This window comes from Dipodomys spectabilis, unplaced genomic scaffold, assembly GCF_019054845.1.
Source record: "Dipodomys spectabilis isolate Male_0828 unplaced genomic scaffold, ASM1905484v1 ptg000034l, whole genome shotgun sequence".
In the NCBI taxonomy this organism is placed as follows: Eukaryota; Metazoa; Chordata; class Mammalia; order Rodentia; family Heteromyidae; genus Dipodomys; species Dipodomys spectabilis.
The window spans coordinates 2,376,392-2,393,412 of NW_024870711.1; the positions used below are offsets into that span (position 1 = coordinate 2,376,392).

At 38.0% G+C, this 17,021-nt stretch overlaps 1 protein-coding gene across 1 annotated transcript in view; it reads right to left on the reverse strand.

The window, feature by feature from the left end:
- Kdm7a (lysine demethylase 7A) overlaps positions 1-17,021 on the reverse strand; it is a 77,509-nt gene that overhangs the window by 6,791 nt on the left and 53,697 nt on the right. The window contains exons 11-19 of the mRNA XM_042677285.1: positions 16,842-16,931; positions 11,930-12,139; positions 9,714-9,838; positions 9,360-9,514; positions 6,540-6,637; positions 5,928-6,076; positions 5,593-5,801; positions 3,564-3,649; positions 124-397 (exon numbers count right to left, since the gene is read on the reverse strand). Coding sequence (XP_042533219.1) covers positions 124-397; positions 3,564-3,649; positions 5,593-5,801; positions 5,928-6,076; positions 6,540-6,637; positions 9,360-9,514; positions 9,714-9,838; positions 11,930-12,139; positions 16,842-16,931 — 1,396 coding nt within the window. The remainder of the gene's footprint in view (positions 1-123; positions 398-3,563; positions 3,650-5,592; positions 5,802-5,927; positions 6,077-6,539; positions 6,638-9,359; positions 9,515-9,713; positions 9,839-11,929; positions 12,140-16,841; positions 16,932-17,021) is intronic.

The following is a 17,021-nucleotide window of genomic DNA, read 5'->3' on the forward strand; positions in this document are numbered from 1 at the left end:
CACACTGAAGTCCATGTTGCAGGAAATAGGAGCAACTTAAGTGTTAAAACTGTAGCTAAACTGTTACTACTGTTACCACAGAGATGAAGAAATGCAATTAACTTTCAAATGTGTCAAAGTTACCTTTTGTTGCCTGGTTGCTAATAGGTGGTGGGTTTGATGCTGGTCTCTTGGTGGGGTGAAGGGGCACTGAAAAGGAAGATTCACCAAGAGGCCTTTCTGGGCTTAGACTGCCATTTCTTATCTGGCACGGCCCTGAAACCAAGCTGGGATTCTGTATGTACTTCCCATTCTGAAGGCTGGAGCCACTGCTGTCCACATAATGCCTACTTTGCACCTTTTGACTGATTTCTGATGAGCCTTCCTTTTTGATGCATTTCTGGCTTCTACTTAGGTCCTAAAGAAAGAGGAAAGAAAGGGAGCTGATTTTTTAGGGTTTAAATAAGTAGGGTGCCAGGCACCAATGGTTCACACCTATAATCTTAGTTACTCAGAAGACTAAGATCTAAAAATTGAGATTTGAAGCCAGACAAATCTACAGGAGTCTTATTTCCTATTAACTAACAAAAAGGTGGAAGTGGAGATATGGCTCAAATGGTAGAGCACTAGCCTGGAGTGAAGAAATAAAGTAAGGTATTTCAGCATTTTATACATTAAGTCATGACACATGAAATAAACAGAGAAGTTTGGTGTTCTTGGTACATATTAAACCACCCTTCATGAGCTCATCTCACTTCATAAGAGACCTAACAAATCAAATTAATCTCAACTATTCAGGCCTTGAAGCTGCATCATTAATTTAACTGAGAGTTTGGGGAAAGGATATGAGTCAAATGCTCGAGTGGAGGCCCTGAGTTTAATCTCCAGTACTATTTTAAAAAAGGAAAAAAAAAATTAAACATGAGCTTTAAATTAGCCTTTTAGAATTTTTAAGCATGAAGAAACAAGTGCTATGATCATGCTCTAATAATAGTTACAGGTAAAAGAAATGTGATTTTCTCTGCTTGTGCTCTTATTCATTATCTGCCCATCTGCTTCTTCTTTTTTCCTTTTCTTTTTTCCTTTTCTTTTTTTGCTCAAGGCTAAAGCTCTACTACATTGAGCCACAGCTCCACTTCAGCTTTTTTTTTTTTTGGTCAGTCATGGGGCCTGAACTCTGAGCCTGGGTATTGTCGCTCAGCTCTTCAGCTCAAGGCTAGGGCTCTACCACTTGAGCTACAACGTCACTTCTGACTTTTTCTGCTTATGTGGTGCTGAGGAATAGAACCCTGGGCCTCATGCATGGAAGGCAAGCACTCTACCACTGAGCCATCTTCCCAGCCCCCACTTTAGGTTTTCTGGTTAAATGGAGGTAAGAGTTTCATGGATTTTCCTGCCCAGGCTGACTATAAACTGTGATCCTCAGATCTCAGCTAGGATTACAGGCATGAGGCACTGCTGCTCACTTTCACTTCTTTTTGCTTACTTACGGTGCTGGGATCAAACCAGGGACTTGTACGTGTTACTACCAACCTATATCCTCCTTCTTCTTTTTCCAAAGACTAATTACAGAAATAGGTAGAGTTAAATAATCCCTTATTTTTTAATATAAAATCTTCTAATGCTAGTGGTAGTACATAAAAACAGTGAAACAGGGCTGGGAAGGTGGCTCAGTGGTAGAGCGCTTGCCTTGCCTGCTTGAGGCCCTGGGTTCAATTCCTCAGCACCACATAAGCAGGAAAAAAAAGCTGGAAGTGGTGCTGTGGCGCAAGTGGTAGAGCACTAGCCTTGAGCTGAAGAGCTGAGGGACAGCGGCCAGGCCCAGAGTTCAGGCCTCATGACCGGACCCCCCCCCCTCCAAAAAAAACAAACAAACAGTGAAACACTACAAAACGATATATTGAAAAAGCAAATCATAACAGTGACATGCTCACTCTAGAGCATATCCTTCTACCAGTCAAGGAATGTGTACTCACAAAGCCTTGCTTTTTTCTTAAAAAACAGAAAAACCACTAGGGGTATGGTTCTTGCCTAGCATGTGGAGAGACATTGGTAGCATGGTGAAACAAAATAAAACTTTGCTCTTTTTCTTTTTTTTGGTCAGTCATGGGATTTGAACTCTGGGCTTGGGCACTGTCCCTGCTTTCTTCAGCTCAAGACGAGCGCTCTACCACTTGAGCCACAGTGCCACTTCCGGTTTTCTAGTGGGTTTTTTTTTTATTGGCAATTAGAGTCTCACAGACTTTCCTGCCCAGGCTGGCTTTGAACCATAATCCTCAGATCTCAGCCTCCTGAGTAGCTAGGATTACAGGTGTGAGCCACCAGTGCCCAGCTATTGCTCTTTTTCTTATGGTAAGACTGTTACATATTTAGAATATAGATGAGGCAAGCCAAGAAAATAAGACCCATCCATAAATGTACTCAGACTTAATGTTGGATATTTGGGGGGAGTGTCATATCTATTCTATTTACACACACACACACACACACACACACGTGTGTGCACGTCCACATACATACACAAACACACACACACCATACCTACGAATCTATTCTATTTACACACACACACACACACACACGTGTGTGTGCACGTCCACACACACACACACACACACACACACACACACACACACACACACACACACACACACACACACACACACACACACACACACACCATACCTACAAATCAACCCGGGCTCTAAAAGATGAATAATTTAAGAGGCTCTTTTCACTTCTGCTGAAGCCTTTCAGTGTTACATGAAAGTGTTATTCACGTGAGATTTCTCTTTCACTTTTTCTAGAACTGCCTACTCATGCTCTTCTTCCTCTAACTATTCTACTGCCCAATGTTTCTTCTGATGAGAGAATTCTTAGAAGCATTTCTGCTTTTTTGACTTACTTTCATTTAAGTATGGTAATAAGCGTGGGAGAGTTTTAACAGCCCTACTCTGCCTTGTGAGAATGTCGTTTTTTCCTCTGAAGGCCATTTTCCAAGATTTACAGAAAAAGGTCACAGTGTTTTTTCCTTGTTTGGTGCTGCTAGTGGTGTTTTAGTTTTTTAAAAGCTCTATTTTGGGCTCATTTTGTGTATGAATATGAATAAACTGGGATTCTAACACATAGTTTCTTAAGAGAAGAGTTTCTTAATCTAGAGTCAAGGAAGAACCTGAAGTTGGAAGAAACAGAAACGATGAACAACTATAAAGCAAAGTCTGTATTTATGACAGATATTCTTCTAGAAAAAGAACCTATATTTCCCATCTAGTCCTCAAAGATCAGTACCTAAAAATATCTGGGACATCAGGGACTAAAGAGATGCTCTTTTCTCCCATATTTTATTCTAACCAGGTATCACCTAGCCAGTGTTTTTTCACCACTTCCTTAGATAAGTTATTCTTACCCACATCACATTCTACCCATGATCCTTGCATGTTATCATATCAGCTGTTCAAATGAATATTTAATCGTATGTTTTGTTTGTTATATTTAGTAGCTGATAATAAGTTTTAAAAGCAAAGCAAGAATGGCTTTTTGTTGACAATTTAACTTCCTTTTAATATTTCAACCTTTGACTATACCTGAGGATTAAATCTGGAAGTCCTATCAAATTGTTTAATCCAGGAAGAAGTCCTCAAGTCTTGATCTTCAGTCTTGACATGGTATCCTACAGAGAAGTCTTAATTTAGTTATCTTTAAACAAATAATGTTAAAGAACAAAATTAGCCTATTACAATCAAAAGCAAATTTATGTTGACAGATTGTTAAAATATGATTACATTATCTCTCTGCATATTTAATCATATACCTTTATTTTCACTTCACTCCTTCCTTTTTTTTGCTGGTCTGGGCACTGTGCTCAAGGCTAGTGCCCTACCACTTGCGACACAGCACCACTTCCAGCCTTTTCTGTTTATGTGGTACTAAAGAATTGAACCCAGGGCTTCATGCATACTAGGCAAGCACTTTACCACTAAGAAACATTCCCAGCCCTTTTTTCCTGTCTTAAAAACAAAAAGTCACCCAAACTTGCCACTCTGTTGCTTTTCTTGAAGACTGTTTTTATGTGACAGGTTTTACGTCAGATGCTAGAAAACCTACAGTAAAACCCTGTAACCATGTGTTGTTAATGTAAAACTAAGTGCAATATAAAAATAGCATGTTTCCCATATAGCATGAAAGCAGATGTTTGCCTGAATTTTGTAGTACTCCCATAAAAGCCTTTTCAAGGGACCAATGATTATAGGGGGGAAAATAGATCAGGCTAAAGACAGACAAACCCAAACTTAAACTGAGTTCTTCCACTACCAATGTAACTTTAGCAATTTCCTTAAGCTTTCCAAGCTTCAGTTTTCTTTTACAACAAGCTAAGACTTTGATTCTGGTTTGAATTCCAAAAGCTTGTTAAGTTAACCTAAATTCAAGTGAAATTAACCTAAATCTTATTTCTTTTACCTACAAATTGTTGTTTCTACAATTATGTGAAATGGAAGTTAAGGCCCAGCTACAAAGCTGACCCTTAATTATATGAGATTAAGCATAATTGTTATATGTTAGTTCAATCTTCCTTAGCGACTTTTTGGGAAACAAAATCTTGGTTGGAAGGCAGAGAAGAAAAACACTAGGTGGCATCATTGACATGCTAGTGAGTCTGCTCTTTTCCTAATAATTCTTTTATATTTTTTGGATCCGGTAGTGGGGCCTGAACTCTGGGCCTGGGCACTGTCCCTCAGCTCTTCAGCTCAAGGCTAGCGCTCTACCACTTGAGCCACAGCGCCACTTCCGGCTTTTTTCTTTTTGCTTATGTGGTGCTGAGGAATCGAACCCAGGGCCTCAGGCATGCAAGGCAAGCATTCTACCACTGAGCCAACTTCCCAGCCCTTCCTAATAATTCTTTATCGAGGAGAAGAGTATCTTCAATCAGAAAGAGAGCATTCAATATTTCATATATTTCATTCTCATCAAAGGAAAATGGGTTAATTGTTCTAGTTTAAAAGACCATTTGAGACACCAAAAGATCCTAAGTTTTACAGTACTTCCACCATGATCAACCTGTTAGTGAAAGGGAAATAATACTGGCTTGCAACAGCAATAGAATTATTCCAGTAAAATAATCCTGAATCCCAAGTGACTTGCATTTTGATTTTTTTTTCTTTTTGTCATTCATGGGGCTTGAACTCTGGGCCTGAGAACTTTCCCTCAGCTCTTCAGCTCAAGGAAAGCACTCTACCACTTGAGCCATAGTGCTACTTCCAGTTTTCTGGTGATTAACTGGAGTAAGAGGCTCACAGACTTCTGCCAGGGCTGGTTTTGAACCATGATCTTCAGATCTCAGACTCCTGAATACTAGGATTACAGGCATGAGCCACCTGCGCCCGGCTACATTTTGAATTCTTATGCTTTTACTTTATATAACTTGTCAGTGTTATGGGCTTGGTTTGGTTTTATTTTTCGTTTGTTGTACTTCTTTGGCCAATTTCTATAATATTGAGAAAAGATGAGCAATAAACAGTCCCTATTCAAAGAATCTCTCCTCTAAACTAGGTTACAGAGCTACTAAATTTGGAGTCTTATATTACTCTTCAGAGACTGATAATTTGTATTTCTTACCACATTCCACTTGTGTATCATAGCGATACAACTGCCTAACCTCGTGGTTACTGCTATGGCAGTTGCTGGGATCCTGGAGAGCATTCTTCTCACCAGCAGAGTCCGTGCTTTGTATCTGTCTTTGTAAACATGTGGAATAGTGCAACCCTGCCATAGACAACATGCCCTGAATAGCTTCTTCTTCTGTGCTAGTCGAGGTAGAACATTCCCTAAAGAAGTGGTAATCCAAAAAAACAGGTCTATTATTTCTGATGACATTTTCATTAAAACTGAAAAAAAAAATTCACAGCATTTACATCACAATGTAGAGCAACTGCTACCAACAGCAAAAATACCTTTTAATTGGAATTTCACTTCTAGACGGCTTCTGACTCTTCTGAAGGAAATTCCTTATCACATCAGGTTCCTCCTTAGAGTTCGATGTTATTTCTTGTTTCTTTTCATCACCTGAACTTTCAGACTCTTCAGTGGTAAAATGAATTTTCTGAGATAATTTAACAGAAAAAAAGCTATATGAAAAATTGACCAATATTATATAAACCAATCAAAAAAGAATATCTATCTAGAGATAGCTTCATCTTAATTATTGTAGAATAACATGTATCATAAAAGAAATCTCTAGTAACTATAGTAACAGCCTGCTGAGTGAAAAGCACAGTATTGGCTTTAATGTAAAATAAAATGTAACCTGTAAGAAATAGAAGCCACAATAAGACCAAAATTAGCAGAAGAATTTCTCCCTCCAACCTTTCCAAAACAGTCAAAGGCTACTTAACAAACACAAACAGTAACAGGATGGTGTGGTCACAATAACCAATATAGGAAGACCCCAGGTTAATAGGTTGAGGGAAGAAGGCTTTGGGAAAAGCTGTCATAATCTTCCCAGATGAAGATCCATGCTCATCTTCCCATAAAATGACACACAAGTCATCAGGTTTCATGCATACCAATGCAGTGCAATCAGGTCCAGAGTCTTCTGAATCAGAAATATCAGAATATTCTGATGATCTATTCCTGAGTTCTGATTTCACACTTGTAAAAAACCCTGGTGAAGAGAAAATTCACGAGAAAAAGAGAAAGTGATTAGAACTTCATGGTCAAGGTGGCAAGATGACCTCTGAAGTCTGCCAACTATAGGGTATCTATCAATCTCTAGTTCTAGTTCTCCTTTCTTTTTTTTTTTTTTTTAATTTAATTTTATTTGTGAACATACTGTACAGAGGAGTTACAGTTACATGGGCAGGATAATGTGTACATTTCTTACCAAGCATTGCAGCCTCCTCCTTTGTTTACTCTTCACATCCCTTCCCAGCCTCCCCCCTCCCCCCCTAATCCCAATCCTTCTCCTTCCTCCCCCCCCAGCCCCCCCCCCCCCCACCAACGTTGTAAAGTTCGTTTTGGACATGACAACTTGTACTTCTCATTGTTGCAACAGGTCCACCTGTATCCTTAAACAACTGGTTTTTCCCCATCTCCTCCACAAGTTATACTGACATCAAATATAGTGAAAGCAAGGGTTATACTGTGGGGGAGGGACATACAAAGCAACAAAGAGATAATCTTATAAATGTGTTAGAAACACATGCATGAAAGAAAAAAACATTAAAATACACATCTAAGGGTTCATTTTCCTGACATCACATTATCTGACCTTTTCCGCTTGACTCATACATATACTAGATATTACAAATAAGGGAAACCATGGGACCTACGTTTCTTTGGGCCTGGCTTACTTCACTTAATATAATTTTTTCCAAGTTTTTCCATTTCCTAACAAATGGGGCAATGTCATTCTTTCTGATGGAGGCATAGAATTCCATTGTGTATATATACCACATTTTCTTGATCCATTCATCTACTGAGGGGCATCTGGGTTGGTTCCATATCTTAGCTATGGTAAATAATGCTGCAATAAACATAGTTGTGCTGGTAGCTTTAGTGTGGTCTTGTTTGTACTAGTTCTCCTTTCTTATGCCTTGTTTTTTGCATTTCCTTCTCCCCCAAAGTCTTTCTCCCAAACTGATCAAGATACAGATAGATGTCCATTCTTAAAATGTTTGTGGTATTTATTGAACATGTTATATATTCCTTGTATGTAAGGGATGACTAACTTTCTAGAAAAGAATGTTTAAAACTAAAATTAACTACAAGACACTTTTCACTTTCTTTTGCATTAGTTCTCTCAGTAAGAGAACAAAAACATAGCTCTCCCAAACTTAAAATACATTCATATAGACTGTGAATTCAGTTAGCTTATAACCTGGGCTTTCCCGTGGTCCATCTCTTTCATAAGGCTCTGCACAGAGCAATTATTCCAAAAATTCCTAGTGGTTGGGGACTCTGCCTTTGCCCTGACAGATAAACAAAGGCAGAGTCCCCAACCCATAAGAGGACCAAACAAACCTGGAACTAATAAGAATTACCTATTCATTTTGAAGAATACATAGTTAATAATTAATTTTATATGAAACCCTTATAAATACTAAAATATTTTAGCTACTTTTTAAAATAGAAGGGCAGATAGAGCTCAAGCCCCACTACTGACAAAAAAAGAGAGAGAGAGATCTTTCATGCAATTGTTTCTAACATATTTATAAGATTATGTCTTTGTTGCCTTGTATGTCCCTCCCCCATGGTACAACCCCTGCTTTCACTATATATGATGTTGGTATATGTGGAGGAGAAGGGAAAAAACAAATTGTTGAAACAGGGATCAGGAGGACCCATTGCAACAATGAGATGTACAAGTCATTATGTCGAAAAACGAACTTTACAACTTTGGTGGGGGGGGGGCGGGGGGACCACGGGGGAGGGGGAGGATACGAAGGGACGGGAAGGGGAAACAAAGCAGGAGGCTACAATGTTTGATAAGAAATGTGCTCATTATCTTACCCACGTAATTGTAACCCCTCTGTACAGTATTTTCACAATAAAAATATATTTAAAAAAAAATAGAAGGGTAGGGCTGGGAAGGTGGCTCAGTGGTAGAGTGCTTGTCTTGCATGCATGAGGTTCGATTCCTCAGCACCACATAAGCAGTAAAAGCCGGAAGTGGCACTGTGGCTCAAGTGGTAGAGTGCTTGCCTTGAGCTGAAGAGCTGAGGGACAGCACCCAGGCCCAGAGTTCAGGCCCCACGACCAACAAAAAATAAATAAATAAAATAGAAGGGCATATAGAGATCTTGAAAAATGTTAGGAAATTAAAAACTTTATTCAGGGAAGAAAGGTCTTAAGATGTTACTAAGGTGTCTGATGTTACTATTACTGTACTACTTTATTTTTTCCATTATTACTCTACTGGATAAGCAATTAATAGCCCAGTAAGAAACTTTTTTGACAAAAGGCAGTCAAATAACTCCATAGTACCTGAATTCCCAATAGCTTTAGATTAGATAATATATATTTCCTAATTCTGAAACCACATACATGCTAGCAAAAATTATACATACAAGTGTGTTAATTAAGAGTCCTTTTAAAGGTCTCTAAAAACTATAACCACACTTGAGTTTCACTAGTCCCCAACACCCTTCCCATACTGATAATAATCCCTGCTACCACACCTCAGTTAGCATTCACATTCAGCATTTCCCTCTCTGGTAGGTGAACTACTTGCACATACCTCAAGATTTTTCAAAGCAATGTGAGGAACACAAACATTTTCCATCTCACTATAAACTTAAACTTCAAAATTAGCAAGTTTTTTATTGCCACTTTAGTAAAGGGGAGACCCTTAAAAAAATTACAGGGAAAAAAAAAGAAAAACATACTATTAAGTGGTTTTTGAGATTCTTCGCTCTCTGTCCCCTCTATTCCTGAACTTTCTTCCATCTTCATGGTTGCCTTTTTGGTCCTTCTCTTATCCTCTTCATTTTCACTATCTGCTGTGTAAAGACTCTGATCTGCGAAGGGCTGCCTCTCATCTCTGTACCATGGAGAAAATAATGTAGTCAGAAACAAGGTAAAGCTCTAGTACCTTTCCCTTCATTTGCAGACAGAGTAGAGACTTGAGATTGTTTCCCCAAATCACAGTTGGCTGCGCAACAGAACAGACTATAGATTAAATGAGCAAAGGGAATCCACTGAAGGTTAATCAATCTAATTCTTGGATCTACTTTACATACTTAATTATTCTTCCATTTGTCAGCAGTAATCGTAGATCATTATCTTTTGCTCTCCATTCAGGTACTGTAGAAGATGGCTGGAGATGTTTGTTGAACTTTCCATTCAGTTTAGAGCTCAAGATGTCCTTAAAATATAAAAGCAGAACTGACTTAACCTCTATCTTCAGACACACCTACTCAATGGAAGAAGATACATGCTTCCCCTCCTCCCTGCCTTGCTGGGTGGCAGACAGACATCTAAGTTTGAGGATACGCAGTAATCCCATACTCCAGAATTGATCAAGCCAAAGCCTGAGTATAACACATCTTTCAGGAAGGCCATTAACATTAAAATACATTCTGGAATATAGAATATAAAATCTGCATGAAGAAAATCCAAAGAAAGGTCACTCTTATAGAAGTTGAAAAACTGGAGGTACAGCCTTAGGTTTTTTTTGTTTCCATGTCTTCCTGCTTGAATTACAGCTACAGGGCCTTCCCATTTACCCTGACCTTGACCTCATACCTTGTTTTTCCACCAGGCAATGTCAACAGACACGTAATAATAGGCACAATGGCCACCATGTGACAGAAATAAACATGAGTACCTGGTTTTTAATACATAAGAAGGCTCTCATCTGTAATCCTAGCTATTCAGAAGGCTGAGATATGAGGATCACGGTTTGAAACCAGCCCAGGCAGGAAAGTATGTAAGAATCTTATCTCCAATAAACCACTCAGAAAACTGAAAGTGGCACTGTGGCTCAAGTGGTTGAGTGCTAGCCTTGAGCAGAAGAGCTGAGGGACAGCTCCAAGGCCCAGAGTTCAAGCCCTACAACCGACAAAAAAAAAAAATACTTCCTATTTTTCCTTAATAATAAATAGAACTTTTCCACAGTAAACTTCCCCAGATGGCTATAGGCTAAGTAGACTTAAGAACATCATAATCAGCCAGTTCAAAGCCAGCCCAGGCAAGAAAGTCTGTGAGACTCTTATCTCCAATAAACCACGAGAAAACCAGAAGTGGTGCTGTGGCTCAAGTGGTAGAGTGCTTGCTTGCCTTGAGCTGAAGAGCCCAGGGAAAGCGCCCAGGCCCCCAGAGTTCAAGCACCACAACCAACAAAAAAAAAAAAAAAAGAACATCATAACCTTAAGATCATGTGTTATATCAAATTTAAAACATTTAATGTTATAATATCTGTATAACTTCCTTAAATACTTTTCTCCAGAGAAACGTCTATTTTATTCATTTTAGATTATTGCCTATTTTCTACTTAAGATATAAAATTACAGACAATACAAACCTCATCACAAGTTCATGATCAAGGCACTACTACACTCATCTCATTGCTGCCTCCTACTGCCCACTTTGTCCAGCACACCAGCATTCCTCCAACTTAAATGAGTATATTCTAACAGTCTTCCAGGGAATCAGGCTCACACTGATGGCTCAAGGACAGGCTTTCTGCATTTGTCCTTTCTCTGAATGCAATGCTACTCCTCAATCTCTGTCCATTTGTGTCCTTCCTTTTATTTATCATCAAACATCACCACCTAAGAGACTCTGACTACTCCAGCTAACCCAAACCTTCTTTATTCTCTGTTGGTTCTAGATTCCTTTAGTACATTTGGCAGCTGAAATACAGTTTTAATATATAGTTCTGTCTCCCCCAATCTTCCAACTTGAACTCATTTGAATACTTCATGACAGTATGAACTTGTTTGCTCACTCTGGCATCTTTTCCAGAACCTAGAAGAGCACATGGTATTTGGTAAATTAAAAACATGACAGTGCTGGGCAATGGTGGCACTCAGGGGGCTAAGATCTGAGGATTGTGGTTTACAGCCAGCCTTGGCAGGAAAGTCCATGAGACTCTTATCTCCAATAAACTACTCAAAAAAACCACAAGTGGAGCTGTGGCTCAAGTGGTAGAACACTAGCCTTAAGCAAAAGAAACTCAGGGACAGCGCCCAGGCCCAGAGTTCAAGCCCAAGGATCAGCAAAACAAACAAAAAAACATGACAACAAGTGAATGAGGTCTAGTCATTCTAACTGTATACCCAGGCCAAGAACGATTAAGCATTCTGCCCTAATGCCCTGCCATTAAAGTATTGGCGAACTCCTTAAAAATATATAGCAAATATTATATAGCAAGAACAAACTGTTGTTTAATTACCCTTTAAAAGAACTTTAAGGAACTACCAAGTTTCTTCTTATAATGAAACATAATACTTGCCTCTTCCCATGGACACATCTCCAATCTTTTGAGGACCTCCCTTGTATGGAGCTCTAGGATGTCTAGATTAGAAGGAGTTCGGACATTATGATCTCGAAGTTTCCTCATCTTTCTTCGGGAATGGTATGGGGAAGTTGATTCACTTGAGGACCGAGAAACTGGACACACAGTAGAGATTCCCTGAGATTTAACTGGCTTGCCATTTTCTTCCTTTAAGAATTAAATTGAGTATGTTTTATGAGAAATTTACTATATACATATCTAACTAAATAATCAGGCATATAAATATTTTGGAAAACAAAACAACATTCCATTTAATCAAGAAACAAAAAGACCAAATTAAAGTCTGAGATTTCCAGAGATCTCTATTCATTTTTCCCCAGTATGATAATTTTGATCTGGCTTTGTTTTTTGTTTCATTGTTGTTGTGCCTCAGCATTCTGAGTCATGAGATTACAGGCATAAGCTACCACATCAGACTCCTTGATTTTCAGTATCATAGTAAAAACTTTCTTGTATCCTGCTGTATGGACATAGCATCATTATTGACCTAATACTTTACAGAAGCTATTTAGGCTGCTTTTACTTCTTTCCTATGGTGAATGTCCTTTCTACCAACTGTATATCTGCAATACTTACTTTTAAAATTAAAGACACCAGGGGCTGAGAAGGTGGCTCAGTGGTAGAGCGCTTGCCTTGCATGCTTGAGGCCCTGGGTTCGATTCCTCAGCACCACATAAGCAAAAAGAAAAAGCCGGAAGTGGCGCTGTGGCTCAAGTGGTAGAACGCTAGCCTTGAGCTGAAGAGCTGAGGGACAGCGCCCAGGTCCAGAGTTCAGGCCCCACAACCGAACCACAAAAAAAATAAAATTAAATAAAAATAAAATTAAAGACAACAATATTTTCCTTACATTTTTCATGTTAAATATATATATATATTTATTATTTTTTTTTTTTGGTCAATCCTGGGGCTTGCACTCAGGGCCTGGGCACTGTCCCTGAGCTTCTTTTGCTCAAGGCTAGCACTCTACCAATTGAACCACAGCACCACTTCTGGCTTTTGTATGTGATTCTGAGGAACCAAACCCGGGCTTCATGAATGCTAAGCAAGCTCTCTACCACTAAGCTACATTCCCAGACCTTATGTTAAATATATTAAATAAGGTTACTATAGCAAAAGTATGTCCAGATGCAATAGTGAAATGTTATAGCCTTCTAGAAATAACATTATTTACTGACTTTAGTTACTATTTTAAACATTTTTTAAACTATCAGCATAATGTTAAATAACTGATAATGTAAAGGCAATGAAGAAATTTTCCTTACATTAACCTAAATCAATTCTTCTATTTTCTCTCTCTCCCTAGTTCAGTCCCTCTCGCTCCTTTTTCTTTTCCCTCTTCCTCCTCTCCTTCTCTCTCTCCTCTCTTTTCTTTAATCAAGTGCCATATGGGAACTGCAGGCTCTGCACTGAACTATAGTTGTCTTCTCTGAGGACCATCTATTCAGCTACTCTTGGGAGGATACATTTTGTTCCTGATAACATTTTCTTCCTGGTTATCTCTTACGAACCACATGCCTACACAGTTTTAAAAAGTAAATATTGCCAGGTGCCAATGGCTCATGCCTATTATCTTCACTACTAAGGAGACTGAGATCTGAGGATCATGGTTCAAAACCAGCTGCAGAAAAGTCCATCAGATTCTTATCTCTAATTAATGACAGTAAAAGCCAGAAGTGGTGCTGTGGCTCAAGTAGTAGACTAGCCTTAAGCAAAAGCAGCTCAGGGACAGCACCCAAACCCAGAGGTTAAGCCCCAGGCTCAGCAGAAAAAACAAACAAACAAAAAACTCATTACCTGACTTATTAAAAATGTAGAAAAAAGTCAATACTTGGAATCTATGTTTATAAAAGCAGCAGTCTATTCTTCCCCACCTAATTCCCATTCTCCAACACAATTATCCCCACTCTCCATAGTAACACATACATTATACAAAATTTTGCCATCTTAAACCATTTTTTTTTGAGACAGTGTATCACTATGTTGCTTATGCTGACCTTGAACTCTGGATCCTCCTGCCTCAGCTTTGTGAGTGCTAGGCCTAGGCATGTGCCATCATGTCTGTCTTAACTATCTCTAACTATATAGTTCAGTGACATTCAATACATTCACTGTTGTGCAACCACTTCTACCATTCATCACCAGAACTTTTTCATCTGCACAAACTCAAAGTCTATACCCATTAAACACTAACCTCCCATTCTCCCATTTCTAGCTCCTAATAACCACTATTGTGCTTCCTGACCTTATGAATTTAATAATTCTAGAACCTTATATTAAGTGGGGTCATAGACTATTTGCCCTTTGTGACTTTTATTTTACTTAGCAAAACATCTTCAGAGTTAATCCATATTGTAACATGTGTTAGAATTTCCTTTTTTTATAAGGCTAAATAACATTCCATAATATGTACTATAAGCATCACATTCTGCTTATCCATTAGCACTTGGGTTGTTCCCATATTTTCCTATTGTGAATCATACTGCTATGAAGATGATGCACACATATACTCAAGTCCTTACTTTCAAATTCTTCTGAATGTGTATCTGAAATTCTTGGAAGAGGAGGGGTATGATCAGAACCTTGTACTTTTGTTTAACTTTTTAAATCAAGGTTAGTGTTCTACCGTGAGCCACAGCTCCCCTTCTGGCTTTTTTGCTTACTAACTGGAGATAACAGTCTTAAGAATTTTTCTCCCCGAGCTGGCTTTGAACTGCAATCTCCTGAATACCTACGAATATAAACATGAACCACCACACCAAGTCTTATAGCTGGCAATTCTTAGTTATGTTTTCCCCTGCTCCCTTATTTGGCTCCAAATTTCTAAATACCATGTTACACTATTTTCAGCTTTAAGTATTACTGAATTCCTATCCCAAAAGCTGAAATTTTAATCCTTATATACCACTCCTAAATGTACACACACTCCCCTTTCCTTCAACATTGAGTATTTAAATTGGGCTTAGTAAAAATTATTGATAATTTAGTATCATATAACATACTATTGTTACATTTCCTTTTTTTCACATCCTTTGGTTCTCTTGAATTATAACTGCTTCACTTCTCATTTGCTTTGTTTTCTATGTACTTATTACTGGTAGATTCCCAAATTCTTTACTAGAAAGTGAAAACAGTCAAACACTTTAGGTAATCTACCAATTATATATTTTTCCTTGAAGATAATCCTTCTAAGACACCCAATTAAAACTAAATTAATATTAAATACAAGTATAGAGTTTTCCAGTCTCCTGACCTATCCGAATCTGGCTGCTCTATGAGCCAGTTTGATTATTTTTCCAGGTATATTTTACCACTTTAATTCATATAACAATCTGGAGTTGCCACTTCCAGAAAGACAACTATTAATTTATTACCTTATTTAACTATCATTTCATTTATATTATTTCTCTTAGTAAAGATATATAGATGTTTTCTTTTTAATGTAAGCTCACATTTATTCCTGAGTTTATTCTCAGTTTTGGTTGTTATTATACATAAGACTTTACATATATTTCCATACATATTAGTATTAGTTATATGACTTTTAATATTAAATCCATTTATATATGATTACTATTACACTTAAGATATATTTCAGCTGGGCACCAGTGGCTCATGCCTGTAATCCTAGCTACTCAGGAGGCTGAGATCTGAGGATCACAGTTCAAAGCCAGACCAAGCAAGGAAAGTCCATGAGACTCATATCTCCAATTAACCGCCAGAAAACCAGAAATGGCACTGTGGCTCAAGCGGTAGAGAGCTAGCCTTGAGCTGAAGAGCTGAGGGACAGCGCCCAAGCCCAAAGTTCAAGCCCTACGACCGACAAAAAAAAAAGAAAAAGATATAGTTCAATTACATGTGAATACACTAGAAAATACATGGATTATTCCATCCATGGATACTAAGCCTAGCATTTTAGTACTTCTTAGAGGTGTATTTCTTTGGGTTCCTTAAACACAGCCCTCATGTAATTTACTTAAGTGCTAGTTGGCATCCAATCCTCCACTGAATTTCCTAACTGCATCACTTTCTTGAAAAACTAACATCAATTCACAATTCATTAAAGATTTTTAGGCACCTAAGTAATCCCACATTTCTTTCTCATGGAAGTCTAATTCAATATTGGTAATTTTTTCTTTAATTATAGTCAAAAGCAAAAATGAGAACATTCTAGTAATAGAAAAGAAAATTGGTGCATTATCGACTGAACTGCAAACAAATACTACTTTTATGTCTATTTCTAAATATCAATCTCCATATTAAAGAATGTTTTTCTTTTTAGATATAATCAAAAGACTAAGAGTTTTGACTGTTGCTTTCTTTTAATTAAAAGCTCCCACTCCTAAATACCTAGAAGAGCTCTTAATTAGTAAGTTGTCACAGAATTTTAGACTCTCATCAAAGACATTTACCTCAAGAGTTGTTCTAATATTTTCAGTCGAGGGAATCTCCTATACACCCCACTAAATGCACTTCTCTCCAACTCAGCTTTACTTAGCTTTATTTACTTTACATTTCTTTCCTTTTCCTCTAATTACTTAAATGTTATCATCTCTGAATTTCTTTGTAGGACTTCAGAAGCCTGAAAAAACCTGAAACCTGTCCAAGAATCAGCTCATCCTATTTCTTCTTTTTTTTTTTTTTTGGTCGTGGGGCTTGAACTCTGGGCTTCAGAGCTGTCCCAGCGCTCTTTAGCTCAAGGCAAGTGCTCTGCCGCTTGAGCCACAGCACCACTTCCTCATCCTATTTCTTCTAAGTGTGTAAACACTGTTTAAATGTTTGAAGTATCACTGTAGATTACTTCTCAAGGCAGACAGCAACCAAACACTCAAATGACAGTTTCTACTCTTACCTCTATTGCTCGAATTACTTTAGAAAGTTCCTTAATAAGATGTCCAGGTCTAACATTGTCTGGAATTTCAAAGGCATGTTCAGATACAAGCTGTAATTTGAATAAACAAAGAAAAGCAAAGTTACTTTAATAAGTAAAAATAAATCTACTAGATCAATATTTGGGTTGTCTATACACTTT